Source organism: Gorilla gorilla, chromosome 9 (assembly GCF_029281585.2).
Source record: "Gorilla gorilla gorilla isolate KB3781 chromosome 9, NHGRI_mGorGor1-v2.1_pri, whole genome shotgun sequence".
Taxonomy (NCBI): Eukaryota; Metazoa; Chordata; class Mammalia; order Primates; family Hominidae; genus Gorilla; species Gorilla gorilla.
In genome coordinates this window covers 11,210,112-11,229,469 of record NC_073233.2, presented here as the reverse complement: position 1 = coordinate 11,229,469, position 19,358 = coordinate 11,210,112, and the positions used below count along the sequence as shown (strand labels likewise).

Genomic DNA, 19,358 nt, shown 5'->3' with positions numbered 1-19,358 from the left:
TCTAATGTTGACAGTGGGGTGTTAAACTCTCCCATTATTATTGTGTGGGAGTCTAAGTCTCTTTGTAGGTCACTCAGGACTTGCTTTATGAATCTGGGTGCTCCTGTATTGGGTGCATATATATTTAGGACAGTTAGCTCTTCTTGTTGAATTGATCCCTTTACCATTATGTAATGGCCTTCTTTGTCTCTTTTGATCTTTGTTGGTTAAAAGTCTATTTTATCAGAGACTAGGATTGCAATCCCTGCTTTTTTTGGTTTTCCATTTGCTTGGTAAATCTTCCTCCATCCCTTTATTTTCAGCCTATGTGTGTCTCTGCAAGTGAGATGGGTCTCCTGAATACAGCACACTGATGGGTCTTGACTGTTCATCCAATTTGCCAGTCTGTGTCTTTTAATTGGAGCATTTAGCCCATCTACATTTAAGGTTAATATTGTTATGTGTGAATCTGATCCTGTCATTATGATGTTAGCTGGTTATTTTCCTCATTAGTTGATGCAGTTTCTTCCTAGCATCGATGGTCTTTACAATTTGGCATGTTTTTTCAGTGGCTGCTACTGGTTGTCCTTTCCATGTTTAGTGCTTCCTTCGTGAGCTCTTGTAAGGCAGGCCTGGTGGTGACAAAATCTCTCAGCATTTGCTTGTCTGTAAAGGATTTTATTTCTCCTTCACTTATGAAGCTTAGTTTGGCTGGATATGAAATTTGGGGTTAAAAATTCTTTTCTTTAAGAATGTTGAATATTGGCCCCCACTCTCTTCTGGCTTGTAGAGTTTCTGCCAAGAGATCCACTGTTAATGTGGTGGGCTTCCCTTTGTGGGTAACCCGACCTTTCTCTCTGGCTGCCCTTAACATTTTTCCCTTCATTTCAACTTTGGTGAATCTGACAGTTATGTGTCTTGGAGTTGCTCTTCTCGAGGAGTATCTTTGTGGCGTTCTCTATATTTCCTGAATTTGAATGTTGGTCTGCCTTGCTAGGTTGGGGAAGTTCTCCTGGATAATATCCTGAAGAGTGTTTTCTAACTTCGTTCCATTCTCCCTGTCACTTTCAGGTACACCAATCAGACATAGATTTGGTCTTTTCATATAGTCCCATATTTCTTGGAGGCTTTGTTCTTTCCTTTTTACTCTTTTTTCTCTAAACTTCTCTTCTTGCTTCACTTCATTGATTTGATCTTCAATCACTGATACCCTTTCTTCCACTTGATCAAATCGGCTACTGAAGCTTGTGCATGCATCACATAGTTCTCGTGCCATGGTTTCCAGCTCATTTCAGGTCATTTAAGGTCTTCTCTATGCTGTTTATTCTAGTTAGCAATTCATCTAATCTTTTTTCAAGGTTTTCAGCTTCTTTGCAATGGGTTCAAACATCCTCCTTTAGCTCAGAGAAGTTTGTTATTACTGATCTTCTGAGGCCTACTTCTGTCAACTCGTCAAAGTCCTTCTCTGTCCAGCTTTGTTGTACTGCTGGTGAGGAGCTGTGTTCCTTTGGGGTAGAAGAGGCGCTCTGATTTTTGGAATTTTCAGCTTTTCTGCTCTGTTTTCTCCCCATCTTTGTGGTTTTATCTACCTTTGATCTTTCATGATGGTGACCTAGAGATGGGGTTTTGGTGTGGATGTCGTTTATGTTTGTTAGTTTTCCTTCTAACAGTCAGGACCCTTAGCTGCAGTTCTGTTGGAGTTTGCTGGAGGTCCACTCCAGACCCTGTTTGCTTGGGTATCACCAGCGGAGGCTGCAGAACAGCAAATATTGCAGAACAGCAAATGTTGCTGCTTGATCCTTCCTCTGGAAGCTTCGTCTCAGAGGGGCAACCAGCTGTAAGAGGTGTCAGTTGGCCCCTACTGGGGGATGTCTCCCAGTTAGGCTACTCGAGGGTCAGGGACCACTTGAGGAGGCAGTCTGTCCATTCTCAGATCTCAAACCCCATGCTGGGATAACCACTACTCTCTTCAAAGCTGTCAAACAGGGACATTTAAGTCTGCAGAAGTTTCTGCTGCCTTTTGTTCAGCTATGCCCTGCCCCCAGAGGTGGAATCTACAGAGGCAGGCAGGCCTCCTTGAGCTGAGGTGGGTTCCACCCAGTTTGAACTTCCAGGCTGCTTTGTTTACCTACTCAAGCCTCAGCAATGTCAGATGCCCCTCCCCTGGCCTTGCTGCTGCCTTGCAGTCTGGTCTTGGACCACTGTGCTAGCAATGAGAAAGGTTCCGTGGGCGTGGGACCCTCCGAGCCAGGCGTGGGATACAATGTCCTGTTGTGCCGTTTGCTAAGACTGTTGGAAAAGCGCAGTATTAGGGTGGGAGTGTCCCAATTTTCCAGGTACCATCTGTCACAGCTTCCCTTGGCTAGGAAAGGGAATTCCCTGACCCCTTGCACTTCCCAGATGAGGCGATGCCCCGCCCTGCTTCGGCTCACACTCCATGGCCTGCACCCACTGTCCAACAAGCCCCAGTGAGATGAACCTGGTGCCTCAGTTGGAAATGTAGAAATCACCCGTCTTCTGTGTCACTCATGCTGGGAGCTATAGACTGGAGCTGTTCCTATTCAGCCATCTTGGAACCCTCCTTATTTAGAGTTTTTATCATGAGTGAGTACATGATTTGACACATGATTTTCTATGCCTATTGAGATGACCATGCAATTTTTGTCCTTTTTTCTAATGTGTATTAGTTGATGTTGAAATACAAAACCAACTCTGTACTTACGCATAAATTCCACAAAATCACAGTGCAGAATTTTTTTTTTACGTAGCCAAATTTAATTTGCTAATATTAAGAATTTATATGTCTATTTACTTCAGGAAAATTTGTCAGTGCTATGTTTTTTGTTATGATTTGGCTTTAGAATCAAGATTACACTCTACTTCTGGATTGAGTAGGATTTTATAAAATCCTTCTCTATTTTTAAAGCATTATGAGAAGCATTAGTTATTATTTCTTCTTTTAATATGTGATCTAATTCACCCATGAAATCATCTGGACCTTGGCATTTTTTAGTAGGAAGAGTTTTAATTAGTAATTGACTTTATTTGTTATAGGTCTGTTTAGAATTGCTATTTCTTCTTGAGTCAGTTTTATAATTTTTATTTTTCTAGGATTTTAAAAATTTCAACTAATTGGCTAATAGTGTTATCCCACATTGCATTCCTGATTTTGGTAATTTGCATCTTTTGTTTTCTCTTTAAGACTTGCTAAGGGTTTTCAATTTTTTAATCTTTAATTATGTCACCTGTACTTATTTTGTTTTTTAATTTTATTCCGTTATTTTCAGCTTTATTAAAGTATAATTGACAATTTAAAATTGTCTATATTCAAGGTGTACAATATGATGTTTTGATATATGTATACCTTGTGAAATGTTGACCACAATCAAGCCAATTAACATATTTATTACCTCACATAGTTACCATTGTGTGTGTGTGTGCATGTTTGTATGGGTGTGTGTGTTTGGAGGATACCTAAGAGGTGCCCTTTGGCAAATTTCAAGTATACGATATATTATTATTACCTGTAATCATCACGCTGTACATTAAGCCTCTAACACTTACACATCTTATAACTGTAAGTTTGTATCCTTTGACTCACATTTCCCTATTTCCCCCACATCCCCTCAAACCCTGATAATCACCCTTCTGTTCTGTTTCTATGAGTTTGACTTTGTTAGAGTTCACACAAAAGTGAGGTCGTGCAGCATTTTTCTTACTGTGTCTGACTTATTTCACTTGGCATAATGTCCTCCATATTTATCCATGCTGTTGCAAACGACAGGTTGTTTTTCTTTTTTAAGGCTGAATATTATATATCTATCACACTTTTTAACCTCTTCGTACATCAATGAACACTTAATTTGTTTCCATATCTTGGCTATTATGAATAATGCTTCAATGGACACGGGAGTGAAGATATCTCTTCAAGATCATGGTTTTCTTTCCATTGAATACATATCCAGAAGTGGGAATGCTGAATAATATGGTGGTTTTATTTTCAATTTTTCGAAGAACTTTTATACTATTCTTCATAATGGGTGTACAAATTTATACTCCTACCAACAATGTACAAGGATTCCCTTTTCTCCACATTCTCACCAACACTTGTTTAGTTTGGCTATTGATCATTCTTTGTTTTGTAAATACTTAAGGAAGCTTAGGTTATTGATTTGAGAAATGAATATGCTCTGTATGATATGAATGTTTTAAAAATTATTAAAGCTTATTTTGCCTCCCAGCCTACAGTTCTTCACACAGAAAATTCTATATGTGCTTGAAAAGAATATGCAGTCTGCTATTGTGGAGAGTATTATATAAATGTCATTTCTGATTCATGGTGTTTTTCAAAAGATTTCTATTTCCTTATGTATTTTTTTCAATTGTTTTATCAATTATTGAGTTTGGGATATTAAAATCTTCAACTATTATTGGTAAATTGCTTATCTCACTCGTTAATTTTGTCAGTTTTGGTTCATGTATTTTAGGGATCTAGTGTTCTTTATATATGCATTTATGATTGTTATATGATATTAGTATAGCCACTCCATCTCTCATGTATTTTTGTGGGGTATATAATTATCTACCTTCTTACTTTCAACTATTTACTTCTTTGAATCTATGGTATGTCTTTTGTATACAGAATATAGTTATAACTTGCTTTTCTATTCTACATAACAATGTGCCTTTTATGACGCATGCTTAGTCCATTCACTTTGTGATTATTGATATGGTTGAAATTTCACCTGTCATTTTGCTATTTGTTTTCTGTTAGTCTTGTGTCTTTTTTTGTTCCACTGCTTCTTCATTGCATTCATTTGTTTAAATGTTTTTGGTGAATGATTTCAATTCATCTTTTGTTTTTTTACCATTTTATTAGTGATTGTTCTATAAATTACAATATGCACATTACTATATAATTTGCTTCAGAATAATATTAACTTAATTCCAGTAAAATTCAAAAGTTTTGTTTTAATAAATGTTTAATTCCTCCGCCTCGTTGTGCTATTATAATATATATACATACATATACAGACACACACATATATAATATATATAATTTACTCGACAATAGAGTATTATAATTATTTTTTCATCCAATTCAAGCCTGTTAAGGAAATTTAGGGAAAATTAACTAAAACGTGTATAGAGTCCTTCACATTTACCCATATACTGAGTATGTCCAGCATTCTTCATTTCTTCCTATAGATTCCAGTTACCATCTGGTTTTATTTTTCAGCCAGAACTCTGTGTTAAATCCTCACCTAGTCTGCTGGTGGACACATTACCCCAAAGAGGACCAGAACCTCAGGGTAGTGGAGTTGCTGGCCCTCCCTATTTCCTTGCCACCAAAATTGCCATGCTAACTGACAGAGCTCCAAATCACGGAAGCTGCCTCACGAGTACAGGAACAAAGCTGTGGGGTTTCCTTATCTGACCACTGTTGATAGAGCTGGAGGCAGTGGAATGAAGCAGCCTTGCCAAAATGCTAGGCACCTGGCTGTTATTTTCCAAAGTTCAGTCGTTTCAATAAACAAGCTTATATCTCTAATGGATTTCCAGGGTGTCAAAATGGATCTTATTGACAGCTTGCCAGCTTTATACATGCTTTGTAGGGGAGAGGATGTGTTAGCCTCCCCAGTCCATCACACTGGAAATGAAAGTCCGTTTCTATTTATTGCCTTTTAAAAGTCTGTGGGATTAAGGTTTTTGTTGCATTTATCTTCCTTTTTTAGCTTGAAAGTCATATTTTATTTAAAATTTTAACATAATATTTTATAACATGTATTTGGAATTTTTGTAATAAATGTTTAGGGTTAACTTGTATCTATATCATTATCCTGAAAACAAAACCTAGCAAGTTTTTTTATTTTACTTTTCTTTAGATCCCAATTTTCATGGTCTTTTTGTCCAGAATTTCAGTTCCAATCTTTCTGGGCATTTGGGCAGGGAAGAAAATATGACTATGGTGTGTGTCCAGTTCTTCTTGTTAAAACTATAAATAATATTTGGATATTACATGTGAGGAGAAGCTAATTCTCAGGTTTTTATTTTGGGAAATTGATTAATGGTGGCACCAACAACTGACTTAGGGAACAAACGAGTGTCTTATTGGTTTTGCTATTGACATAAATTCCTCTTCACTGTTTCCTAACTGATGACTCTGAAAGAGGCATTAAGATGTGTCTGTTAAGATCTGCTTTGGATTATTTGAATTTAAATTGCCTGGGACATCCAAGGTAAGATGAACCTAGAAGGATCTGGGAATATATATTAGTAATTCATCTGTTTGTAGACTCGAGTTGATGTCATGAGAGTAGATAAGACCACTTAGGAAAATAAAGAGGGCCAAGGAAAAATATCTCAAAAATATAAACATACACTTAGACAGAAGAAATAAGTTATAATGTTCAGTAGCCAAGTAGGGTGACTATAGTTAACAACAATGTATTGTATATTTCAAAATAGCTAGTAGACAGAACTTGAAATGTTCCAACATATAAAAATTATAATTACTCAAGGTGATGGATGTCCTAAATACCCTGACTTTATCATTTCACATTCTATGCATGTAACAAAATACCACATGCACCCCTTTAAATATGTGCAATTATTACATTTCAATAAAATAAAAATTTTAAATACCCATATATAAATCATAGGGACACAGCAAAGTTAAGTAAAAGGCTAAATTCTGAAAGGGAGAATTTTTAAAAAAGTAAGAAATAGATCCATAGTAGCCAAAGCTCATTAAGAAATAAATCAAGCTTAGAAAAAATGAGTGCCCCTTAATTTAGAAATAAAGAAGTAATTGGGGACTTAATAAGAACAGTTAAGTAAGTATGTAAGTATCTTAAGGCAGTCTAGAAGTCAGACTGTCTGGGGTTGGGAAGAGAAAAAAATATGGATAAATGGACTGTTTCCTAAAGTGTTTGTCATAAAGGGAGGGAAAAAATAGGATAACACTACAGGGAGAGGCAAGGTAAAAAAAAATGTGAAAACAATCTAGGAAAAGAAACAGAACCACAGAGCTATGAGGACAGCTATAGAAAAACCTCAAAGGCAAGGAAGGAATGCTGCATATACTATTAGGATGGGTGTGTGCATAGGGAGGAAATGTGTATATGTGTATGTATATGTGTGTGCATGAGTCAGGGAAGGGAAGATGCAGGCTATTTTGGAAAGTTTCATGCAAATTTGGCACGCGATTAAGTAAACCTTTCTAATCATTTTTCAGGTTCCAGAGTTCAACGTGGAATCCTGAACTATGTTAACATTACCGACTCAGATAGCCCCCAATAGCAGCACTTCAATGGCCCCCACCTTCTTGCTGGTGGGCATGCCAGGCCTATCAGGTGCACCCTCCTGGTGGACATTGCCCCTCATTGCTGTCTACCTTCTCTCTGCACTGGGAAATGGCACCATCCTCTGGATCATTGCCCTGGAGCCCGCCCTGCACCGCCCAATGCACTTCTTCCTCTTCTTGCTTAGTGTGTCTGATATTGGATTGGTCACTGCCCTGATGCCCACACTGCTGGGCATCGCCCTTGCTGGTGCTCACACTGTCCCTGCCTCAGCCTGCCTTCTACAGATGGTTTTTATCCATGTCTTTTCTGTCATGGAGTCCTCTGTCTTGCTCGCCATGTCCATTGATCGGGCACTGGCCATCTGCCGACCTCTCCACTACCCAGCGCTCCTCACCAATGGTGTAATTAGCAAAATCAGCCTGGCCATTTGTTTTCGATGCCTGGGTCTCCATCTGCCCCTGCCATTCCTGCTGGCCTACATGCCCTACTGCCGCCCACAGGTCCTAACCCATTCTTATTGCTTGCATCCAGATGTGGCTCGTTTGGCCTGCCCAGAAGCTTGGGGTGCAGCCTACAGCCTATTTGTGGTTCTTTCAGCCATGGGTTTGGACCCCCTGCTTATTTTCTTCTCCTATGGCCTGATTGGCAAGGTGTTGCAAGGTGTGGAGTCCAGAGAGGATCGCTGGAAGGCTGGTCAAACCTGTGCTGCCCACCTCTCTGCAGTGCTCCTCTTCTATATCCCTATGATCCTCCTGGCACTGATTAACCATCCTGAGCTGCCAATCACTCAGCATACCCATACTCTTCTCTCCTATGTCCATTTCCTGCTTCCTCCATTGATAAACCCTATTCTCTATAGTGCCAAGATGAAGGAGATTAGAAAGAGAATACTCAACAGGTTGCAGCCCAGGAAGGTGGGTGGTGCTCAGTGAGTAGGATGTCCCTCCGTGTTTGGTGGTACAGGGCTCCTGATACTAAAGTTTCTGTAAGAACTCAGCTCACCAAGCATGAAATGATCATTCACATACACATAAGTGCATATACGTGCATGTAGCTTCCTGTGCCTGGAAGTATGCCTGTGTATATTGATGCAAGCTTACAAGCCCCAAAGAATGAACATGATCCACCCACTGGTACATTACATATCAATGGCATAGGAAGGGCCAGAGTCCAGATCTTGTCACAACTATCCAAGTGTGTGCCTGTTGTTATTTTATTGTTGTTAGTCCTGTCACTATATCTATACCTTAATACTGGATAAAGCTAGAAGAGTTAATCACCTACATAGCAAAGGAAAAATAAGACAGAAGCATTCTTCTCAGCTAGATAGAAGATCTTCCATTGGTATTGTACCTCCTTAAGAAGTAAGAATTCTGACCAATCCTCAGGAATTAGATACATGAGGAAAATGCAAGTAAGTCTCTCATTTAGATTCTTCACACCAAGAGATAGGTTATTTAACTCTGATCAGGCCAGGAAAAAAAGAGGGAATATAATTTTTTTAATTCTTCATTTAGTTTTCAAAATTTTAGTATTTTTTTGAATATATATGTATATTGAATGTTCTCAACACAAAGAAATGAGAAATGTTTGAGATTATAAATATGCTAATCACCCTGATCTGATCACTATACATAGTATGCACCAAAACATCACTATGACTATGCATAATTATTGTCAGTTTAAAATAAAATTTAATTTAATTTTTTAAATTTTTGCATATTTCAGAAAAAATAGAACAAATAAGAATAATCTTAAATTACGTCTCCCAAACTTAACTATAATTATCTGTTTAGTGAACACTTATAATGTTTTATGTAAATGGAATCTTACAAGTGGCATTTGGAATTATTGATCTCAATTCTTTACTTCCTAGTAGCAGCAGTATACATTCACATCCACATCAGGAGGGACAAAGTGGACGGATTGTATTTACATTCACTCTCACTTTAGACACATAATTTTCTCTGGCCATTGTGGTCCTCATGACTTGTTTTGGTCAATAGGATGTTAGTGGATGTGATAAAAGCAAGAGCTTCAGTGTGATTTTGCTGCAGGGTTTGATTTCTTGTACTGGGGTAGTGCTAACCTAGTAGGTAATTCCCCTTGAATCTGGTTTCCAGAAGGAGGTACATGGTGCAAACCTGAGCCAAATTCAGAGCCTGGAGCCAGTCCCTGGTTCCCAGAGAACTGAAGCAAAGCCATCAAGTCAAAGCAGCCTAGATGAAGAGGGTCTCTGACAACCTACTGACCAGTGAGAATTATAACAAATGCTGTAGTTGTAAGCATCTGATATTTTGTAGTTGGTATATAGCAAAAGTTAACTAACAGAGTAATTACAGTCTTATTCTGTGAACATGGTTAATCTGTTTTTTGATGCCAATACAATTAATCACATGTGTGTTATGAGGAGCACAATTGTTGTAGCACAATAATTGACTAACTTTAATAAATATATATTTTTTATTTTTGTGGGTACACAGTAGGTTTATATATTTATGGGGTACATGAGATGTTTTGATACAGGCATGCAATGTGAAATAATCACATCATGAAGAATGTGGTATCCATCCCCTCAAGCAGTTATCCTTTGTGTTATAAACAATCCAATTACATTCCTTTAGATATCTTAAAACGTGTGATTAAGTTATTACTGACTATAGTCACTCTATTGCGCTATCAAATAGTAGGTCTTATTCATTCTTTCTATTATTTTTTATACCCATTAACCATGCTCACCTCTCCCCCAGGCTCCCACTACCCTTCCCAGCCTCCGGTAAACATCCTATTCTCTTTGTCCATGAGTACAATTGTTTTTATTTTTAGATCCCACAAATAAGTGAGAACATGCAATGTTTGTTTTTCTGTGCCTGGCATATGTCACTTAATATAATGACCTTTAATTTCATCCATACTGTCGCAAATGATAGGATCTCATTCATTTTATGGCTGAATAGTACTCCGTTGTGTATATGTAGCACATTTTCTTTATCTATTTGTCTGTTGATGAATGCTTAGGTTGCTTCCAAATCATAGCTATTGTGAACCATGCTGCAGCAAACATGGGAGTGCAGATACGTCTTTAATATACTGATTTCCTTTCTTTTGGGTATATAACAGCAGTGGGATAGCTGGATCATAGGGAAGCTCTAATTGTAGTTTATTGAGGAACCTCTAAACCATTCTCCAAAGTAGTTGTACTTACTTACATTCCCACCTTGGCAGCATTGCCTGTCTTTTGGATATCAGCCATTTTAACTGGAGTGAGATGAGATCTCATGATAGCTTTGATTTGAGTTTCTCTGATGATCAAGGATGTGGAGAACTTTTACAGATGCCTGTTTGTCATTGTTTTTCTTCTTTTGAGAAATGTCTATGTACCTCTCTTGCCCATTATTGATTAGATTATTGGTTTTTTTTCCCTGTGGAGTTGTAGAGCTCCTTATATATTCTAGTTATTAATCCTTTGTCAGATGGGTAGTTTGCAAATATTTTCTTCCATTCTGCGGGTTGTCTCTTCACTTTGTGGATTGTTTTATTTGCTATGCAGAAGCTTTTTAACTTAATGTGATCCTATTTGTCCATTTTTGCTTAGGTTGCCTGTGCTTGTGGGATATTGCTCAAGAAATTTTTACCCAGATCAATGTCCTGGAGAATTTCCCCAATGTTTTTTTGTAGTAGTTTCCCCAAAGTTTTCTGTAGTAGTTTTCACTTAGAATAATTTGGCTATTCTGGTTATTTTATGGTTCCATACAAATTAAGATTGTTTTTTCTATTTCTGTGAAGAATGTCATTGATATTTTCATTGGAATTGCATTAAATCTATAGAGTGCTTTGGACGGTATGGACATTTTAACAATATTTATTCTTTCATTCCATGAACTTAGAATACTTTTCAATTTTTTGGTACCCTCTTCAACTTCTTTCATCCGTGTTTTATAGTTTTCATTGTAGATAACTTTTATTTATTTGGTTCAATTAATTTTTAGGTATTTAATTTTACATGTGGCTATTGTAAATGAGATTACTTTTTAATTTCTTTTTCTTTTTAATTTTTGATCACTGTTGGCTTATAGAAATGCTACTGATTTTTGTATGCTAATTTTGTATCCTGCAAATTTACTGAATTTGTTCCTCAGTTCTAATAATTGTTTTGGTAAAGTCTCTAGGTTTTTCCAAATATAAGATCGTATCTTCTGAAAACAAGAATAATCTGAATTTTTCCATTCCAATTTGGATGACTTTATTTCCTTTTCTTAATACTCTAGCTAGGACTTCCAATACTGTGTTGAATAATAGTGGTGACAGTGAACATCCTTCTAGTGTTTTAGATCTTAAAGGCTTTCAGTTTTTCCTCAGTGTGATACTAGTTGTGGGTCTGTCATATCTGGCTTTTACTATTTTGAGATATGTTCCTTCTATACCCATTTTAAGGGATTTTATTATGAAGGGGTGTTGAATTTTGTCACATGCTTTTTCAGCATTAATTGAAATGATCATATGGTTTTTATCCTTCATTCTGTTGACAGAATGTATCCCATTGATTGATTTTCATATGTTGAACCATTCTTGTGTCCCAGGGATACAGCCCACTTGCTCATGATGAATTATCTTTCTAATGTTTTTTTGAATTCAGCTTGCTAGTATTTTGTTGAGGATTTTTGCATCAACATTTATCAGAGATACTGGCCTGTAGTTTTCTTTATTTGATGAGTCTTTGGTTTTAGTATCATGGTAATACTGACCTCATAGAATGAGTGTGGAAGTATTCCTTCCTCTTCCATATTTTGGAATAGTTTGAGTAGGATTGGTATTAATTATTTAATTGGTTGGTGGAATTCAGCAGTGAATCCATCGTATCCCAGGCTTTTCTTTATGGGAAGGCTTTTCATTGTGGCATTGATCTTGTTACTTGTTATTTGTCTGTTTATATTGTGGATTTCTTCCTGGTTCAATCTTGGTAGGGTCAATGCATCTAGGAACTTCTCCATTAGTTCTAGATTTTCTAATTTATTGACATATACTTGCTCATGATAGCCATTATCCTTTAAATTTCTTCAGTATCAGTTGTAATGTTTCCTTTTTCATTTCAAATTTTATTTATTTGGATCGTCTCTCATTTTTTCTTAGTCTGGCTAAAGGTTTGTCAATTTTGGGGAAGTTTAACTTTTCAAAAAACCTTTCTGTTTTATTGATCATTTGTATTGTTTTCTTTGTTTCAATTTTATTTATTTCTGCTCTGATCTTTATTATTTATTTTCTTTTTATAACAGTGTACACTCATATGCATGAACAAAGAGCTTATATCTGAAACTGAAATTTATATTTAAAAGGGAAGCAGAACATATGAGTTTGGGAAATTTGCAGCCTGACCATGTGGTAGGCAATAAAAACCCATTTTTCTGGGGATAAATTAGAGCCAGCTGCATAAATTTGAATAAATAAAGAGGAGCCAAATGTTAATAGCCACCACAATGGGGAAAATGTCTCCCAGGTATTTCAGACCTTCACTGCAGCCCCTCCCACTACAGGCCTGGAGGCCAAGGAGGGAGAAGTGGTTTTGTGAGCCAGGCCCAGGGCCCCGTTGATCTATGCATCCTTGAGACATGGCACCCTGCATTCCAGCCACTCCAGCTTCAGCCATTGCTAAAAGGAGCCAAGGTACAGCTCGGACTATTCCTTCAGAGGGTGCAGGTCCCAAGCCATAGCAGCTTCCATGTGGTATTGGGCCTGTGGGTGTACAGAAGGCAAGAATTTAGGTTTGGGAGCCTCTACCTAGATTGCAGAGGATGTATGGAAAAGCCTGGATGTCCAGGCAGAAGTCTGCTGCAGGGGTGGTGCTCTCATGGAGAACTTCTACTAAGGCAGTGGAGTGAGGAAATGTAGGGTTGGAGCCCCCACACAGAATTCCCGCTGGGGCACTGCCTAGTGGATCTGTGAGAAGAGAGCCACCATTATCCATACTCCAGAATGGCGGATCCACCGATAGCTTGCACCATGCACCTGGAAAAGCTGCAAGCACTCAAAGCCAGCCTGTGAAAGCAACTGCAGGGGCTGTATCCTGAATAGCCACAGGGGCACAGGTGCTGAAGGCCTTGGGAGGCCACGCCTTGCATCAGCATGCCCTGGGTGAGAGACATGGGGTCAGAGGAGATTATTTTGAGGATTTAAGATTTAATGACTGCCCTGCTGGGTTTCGGACTTACATGGGAACTGTAGCCCCTTGGTTTTGGCCAGTTTTTTCCATTTAAAATGGGAGCATTTACCCAATGCCTGTACCCCCATTTTCTCTTGTAAGTAGATAACTTGTTTTTCATTTTACAAGCTCACCAGTGTGAGAAACTTGCCTTGTCTCAGATAAGACTTTGGACTTGGAGTTTTGAGTTAATGCTGGAATGATTTAAGACTTTGGGGGACTATAGGGAAAGCAGGATTGTGTTTTGAAATGTGAGAAGGCCTTGAGATTTTGGAGGGTCAAGGGGCAGAATGATATGTTTTGGTTCTGTGTCCCCACCCAAAACTCATGTTGAATTGTAATTCCCAATGTGGAGAGAGGGACCTGATGGGAGATGATTAAATCATGCTGTTCTCATGACAGTGAGTAACTTCTCATGTTATCTGATGATTTAAAAGTGTGTGGCACTTCCCTCTTCACTCTGTCTCTCTCCCGTCACCATGTGAAGACGTGATTGCTTCCTCTTCACCTTCCACCATGATTGTAAGTTTCTTGAGGCCTCCACAGCCTTGCCTCCTGTACAGTCTGTGGAACTGTGAGACAATTAAACCTCTTTAATTTATAAACTACCCAGTTTCAGGTAATTCTTTATAGCAATGTAAGCATGAACTAATATACCATGAAGCTTTCAAATACTATTTTATAACCCATTATTTTAACCTAATAACAACTTAACACTCTTTGCCTAAACAAGCTAAAAGAAAACCAATAAAAACTGCACCTTAACTTTGTTTCTGCTGCATTTTAATATTTTTTTCTGTTTATACCTTATTGTACTATGTCTTGAAAAGTTGATGTAGCTATTATTTTTTATTTATTTATTTTTAGACCTGCTACTTGGCATAAGAGTAGTTTACACACCACAGTTATAGTGTTATAATATTGTGTTTTCCTATGTACTTACTATTGCCAATGAGTTTTGTATTACTACCTTAAAGTGATTATTTATTGCTCATTAATGTCCTGTTCTTTCAGATTAAAGAACTCCCTTTGAGACAGAGTTTTGCTCTTGTTGCCCAGGCTGCAGTGCAATGGCGTGATCTTGGTTCACCGCAACCTCTGCCACTGAGGTTCAAGTGATTCTCCTGCCTCAGCCTCCTGAGTAGCTGGGATTAGAGGCATGCACAAACTCACATGGCTAATTTTTGTATTTTTAGTAGAGACGGGGTTTCTCCATGTTGGTCAGACTGGTCTCAAACTCATGACCTCAGGTGATCTGCCTGCTTCGGCCTCCCAAAGTGCTGGGATTACAGATGTGAGCCGCCATGCCCGGGCTAGCATTTCTTATAGAACAGGTCTGGTGTTGAGGAAATTTCTCAACTTTGTTTGTCTGGGAAAGTCTTTGTTTCTTCTTCATCTTTTAAAGATATTTTCACTGGATATATTATTCTTGGGTAAAAGAACTCTTCCTTGAGAGCACTTTAATTATGTTATGTTACTCTCTCCTGGCCTGTAAGTTTCAAGTGAAAAGTCTGCTGTCAGATATATTGGTTTCTTTTCTCTTGCAGCTTTTAGGATCCTTTCATTATATTTGATTTTGGGGAATTTGATTATTAAATGCTTTGAGGTGTTATTTTGGGGGTTAAATGGATTCGGTATTCTCTAACCTTCTTGTACTTTTATATTAACAACTTTCTCTAGGTTTGGGATGTTCTCTGTTATTATCTCTTTAAATAAACTTTCTAACTCTTATCTCTTTCTCCATCTCCTCTTTAACACCAATAACTCTTAGAATTGCCCTTTGAGGCTATTTTCTGGATCCTGTAAGTATGTTTTGTTGTTTTTTATTCTTTTTTGTTTTGTCTCCTCTGGCTGTGTATTTTCAAATAGCCTGTCTTCAGGCTCACTAATTCTTTGTTCTGCTTCATTAATTCTGTGATTAAAGGACTCTAATGCATTCTTCAGTATGCCAATCGCATTTTTCAGCCCCAGAATTTCTGCTTGATTCTTTGTAAATATGTCAATATCACTGTTAATTTTTTCTGATGTAGTTCTGAGTTCCTTCTCAGTGTTATCTTGAATTTCTTTGAGTTTCCTCAACACAGCTATTTTGAATTGTATCTGAAAGGTCACATATCTCTGTTTCTCCAGGATTCGTCCCTGGTGCCTTATTTAGTTTATTTGGTGAGGTCATGTTTTCCTGTACAATGTTATTCACTGTTTGGTCATTCAAGAGTTGTTTATTTATTGTAGTCTTCACTGTCTGGGCTTGTTTGTACCCATCCTTCTTGGGATGGCTTTATAGATATTTCAAGGGACTTGGGTGTTTTGATCTAAGTTGTATCTACTTTAGGGGTAACCCCAAGCCCAGTAATGCTGTGCTTCTTCTAGACTCATAGAGGTACCGCCTTGATGGTCTTAGACAAAATATGGAATATTCTCTGGATTACCAGGCAGAGACTCTTGTTCTCTTCCCTTACTTTATCCCAAATAAATGGAGTCTGTCTGTGTTCTGAGCCACATGAATCTAAGGGTGGAGTGACACAAGCACCCCTGTGTCCACCACCAGTATGTCTGTGCTGGGTCAGACCTGAAGCCAGCACACCACTGGATCTCACCCAAGGCCTGCTGTAACCACTTCCTGGCTACTGTCTTTGTTTGCTTTAGGCCATGGGGCTCCACAATCTGTAGCTGGCAAAGCCAGCCAGGCCTGTGTCCTTCCCTTCAGGAAGGTGAGATCCCCCAGGCCCCAGGTGGGTCCAGAGATGCTGTTGGGGATTTAGGCACTAGGCTCAAAAGCCTTAGAAGTCTACCTGGTGTTCTATTATACTGCACCTGAGCTGGCACTCACATCACAAGATACAGACCTTCCCACTCTCCTTCCACTTTTCAAAGGCAAAGGAACCTCATCCTGTAGCCACCTGCCACTATTGGCCATGAGGAGTACTGCCAGAAAACCGCAGATGTTCCTGTAAGGCCCAAGGGCTCTTAAGTCAGCTTGTGGTGAATACTGCCTGGCCAGGAACTCACCCTTCAGGTCAGTGGGCTCCCCTCTGGCCCAGGGCAGGTCCAGAAATGCCATCCAAGAGTCAAATCCTGGAATGGGGGATCCCAAGAACCTGCTCTACACCCCTGTGGTTGTGCTGGTACCTACGGTGCAAGAGAAAGTCCTCTTACTCTTCCCTCAAGCAGAAGGAGTCTCTCTCCATAGCCAGCACAGCTGGTAATGTGCTGAATCTCACCTGAAGTCAGCAAGTCTCAGAGTCTAACCCAAGGCTCTTGATGTAGTACCTGGGTATTGCTGCTTGTTCTCCAGGGTCCCAGGGCTCTTCAGTTAGCAGGTGATAAATGCTGCCAGGACTAGGTCCTTCCCTTCAAGGCAGCAGGTTCCCTTCTGGCCCAGGATGTGTCTAGAAATGCCATCTGGTAGCTAGGTTCTGGAACAAAGGCCTCAGGACTCTGACTGGCGCTCTATTCTGCTGCAGCTGAGCTGGCCTGCAAGATGCAAGACAAGCTCCTCCTACTTTTCTCTCTCCTCTCCTCAAGCAGAAGGAAGGGGTCTCTTTTGGTGCCATGAGCTATGCAGCCTGGGGTTAGGGGAGGCGTGATACCAGCACTCCCTTAGCAGCCTCAGTGTGTCTCGGTAGGTTGCATCCTTCTCCAGTCCACTGTCTCTGGACCAGTTCAGCAACAGGACTCGTTTCAGAGTTGCAGTCCTTGTGGCCTAGACTGCCTTTCAAGTTTACTTAAAGACCCAGATCACTTTGGTCTGTGGTGGTGAGGTTTACAGGAACTCCAGTTTTGACTGCTGGGATCAGTGATTCCCCTCTGATTATGGCTGTTTTAAATGCTCCCTCCATGGTGAGCATCAGCTGAGTTTGGTCCAGTTTTGTTGTTGTTGTTATTTGTTGTTTTCCTGCTCTAACAGGACAGCACTGAGTTTAATGCATCAGAATTTCATTTCTGACACCAGTGTGTCTGCTCTCCCCTTTCCAAGCACCCAGAGACATTCTCTGCACCACACTGCCATTGCCATTGCCTGATGACAGGGGCAGTGCAGCATCGGCGATTCAAGATAGGTTTTTTAGATATTTTCAGCGCCTTTTTATTATAAGTTATTATAAGGACTCATCCAACTTTTTTGTTTTTAAAAAAGTGTTTCTTATGTACAGGTGTTAAATCAGTGTCCTTGTGGTGGGGGGACAATTGGTGGAGCCTTCTATTCCTACATCTTGTTCTGTCCCTGCCCTCTGAATCTCGATAACTTTCTATATGCCTTTCTGCATCTTGTTTTCTTATAGTAGAAATTCCTCATTCCTCCAAGTGCACTAGTATGGATTTAATTCATTCAAATGACGACATAATCATAATGTTCCATGGTGTGGATCAAGGTAATTTATTCAACTGTTTTCTATGAGTGAGTATTAGAGTTGTCTTCAGTTTTATGCCACTCCAAGCAATGCTCTAATAAATGCTCTTCTACAATTCCCCATGTATACTTAGGCTATTACTTCTGAAAGACTGATCTCCAGGTCACGATTGCTGGCTTTAAAGGATTTACATGTTAAAAGTTTACATGTTTGTTGGTAGATTCTTTTCTCAAAAAGTTACAGCAATTCATATCATACTTTTTTTTTTTTTTTTTTTTTTAGACAGAGTCTCGCCCTGTGCCCTGGCTGGAGCACAATGGCGAGATCTCGGCTCACTGCAAGCTCTGCCTCCTGAGTTCATGCCATTCTCCTTCCTCAGCCTCCCGAGTAGCTGGGACTACGGGCACCCACCACCACGCCCAGCTAATTTTTTGTATTTTTAGTAGAGACAGGGTTTCACTGTGTTAGCCAGGATGGTCTTGATCTCCTGACCTCGTGATCCGCCTGCCTCAGCCTCCCAAAGTGCTGAGATTACAGGTGTGAGTCAGCGTGCCTGGCCAGCAAATCATACTTCTATACTATGTCAGAGAATGCCTTTTTCTTGCATGTACAACAAAATTGACTGCTCTAATATTTTAAAATTTTTATGAATTTAAATTAATAACATTTTAATTAATTTTACTTTATGTAAAATTAATAGTAATCAATGTTACTTTAAACACATGGCTGCCTCCATGTGTTTATAACTCTGTTAAGTTAGGGTAGCAGAAAACTGTCTCTCTTTCACAGCAGAGCCTCAATTGCTCTTTCCTTGTTCCTGCTCTCTCCTGCACACTGGCCAAATCCACACCAATTCTGTCAGAACCTTCAAGTATATAATGGTTTTTATTACTTTAATTACATAAAGTAAAATTATTTTACTTTAAAATAAGTTAGAATTATCTAATTTTACTTAATTTTAGATTTTGCTAATAGTAAAAATGAATGTCTTTCACATATTATTGATTATTTTTGTTTCCTCTCCCATGAATAGCCTATTCAAATAATCTTCATCCATTTTTTCTATTGGGTTGTTTATATTTTAAATATAAGTGGGTGGGTCACACCTATAATCCCAACACTTCAGAAAGCTGAGGCAAGAGAATTGCTTAAGTACAGGAGTTTGAGACCAGGCTGGACAACATAAGAATATACGATCTCTTCAAAAAATTTAAAAAATAAATAGGCATTCATGGTGGCAGGTGTTTATAGTCCCAGCTTACTAAGGACTCTGAAGTGAGAGGTTCACTTGAGCCCAGGAGGAGGAGGCTGCAGTGAGCTATGGTTTCACCACTGCACCCCCGCATGGACAACAGAACAAGACCTTGTCTCAAATATAAATAAATGTTAGGTTGGTGCAAACGTAATTGCAGTTTTTGCCATTAAAAATAATGACAAAACAGCAATTACATTTGCACCAACCTAATAAATAAATAAATATTTCCAAAACATTTTTGTTTTATGCCTTTCCCAATCTGGTATTTATCT

At 38.9% G+C, this 19,358-nt stretch overlaps 2 protein-coding genes across 2 annotated transcripts in view; one reads left to right on the top strand and one right to left on the bottom strand.

Annotated features, from left to right (window-relative positions):
* MMP26 (matrix metallopeptidase 26) overlaps positions 1-19,358 on the bottom strand; it is a 275,769-nt gene that overhangs the window by 124,199 nt on the left and 132,212 nt on the right. The gene's annotated exons all lie outside the window — the stretch shown is intronic.
* Positions 7,247-8,218, top strand: OR51S1 (olfactory receptor family 51 subfamily S member 1). Its single transcript, XM_004050518.4, has one exon. The coding sequence runs from the start codon at positions 7,247-7,249 to the stop codon at positions 8,216-8,218; it is 972 nt and encodes a 323-aa protein (XP_004050566.3).

Bases quoted from the DNA above. Each gene is read 5' to 3' on its own strand.
- OR51S1 (XM_004050518.4), top strand. From the start codon at position 7,247: ATGTTAACATTACCGACTCAGATAGCCCCCAATAGCAGCACTTCAATG.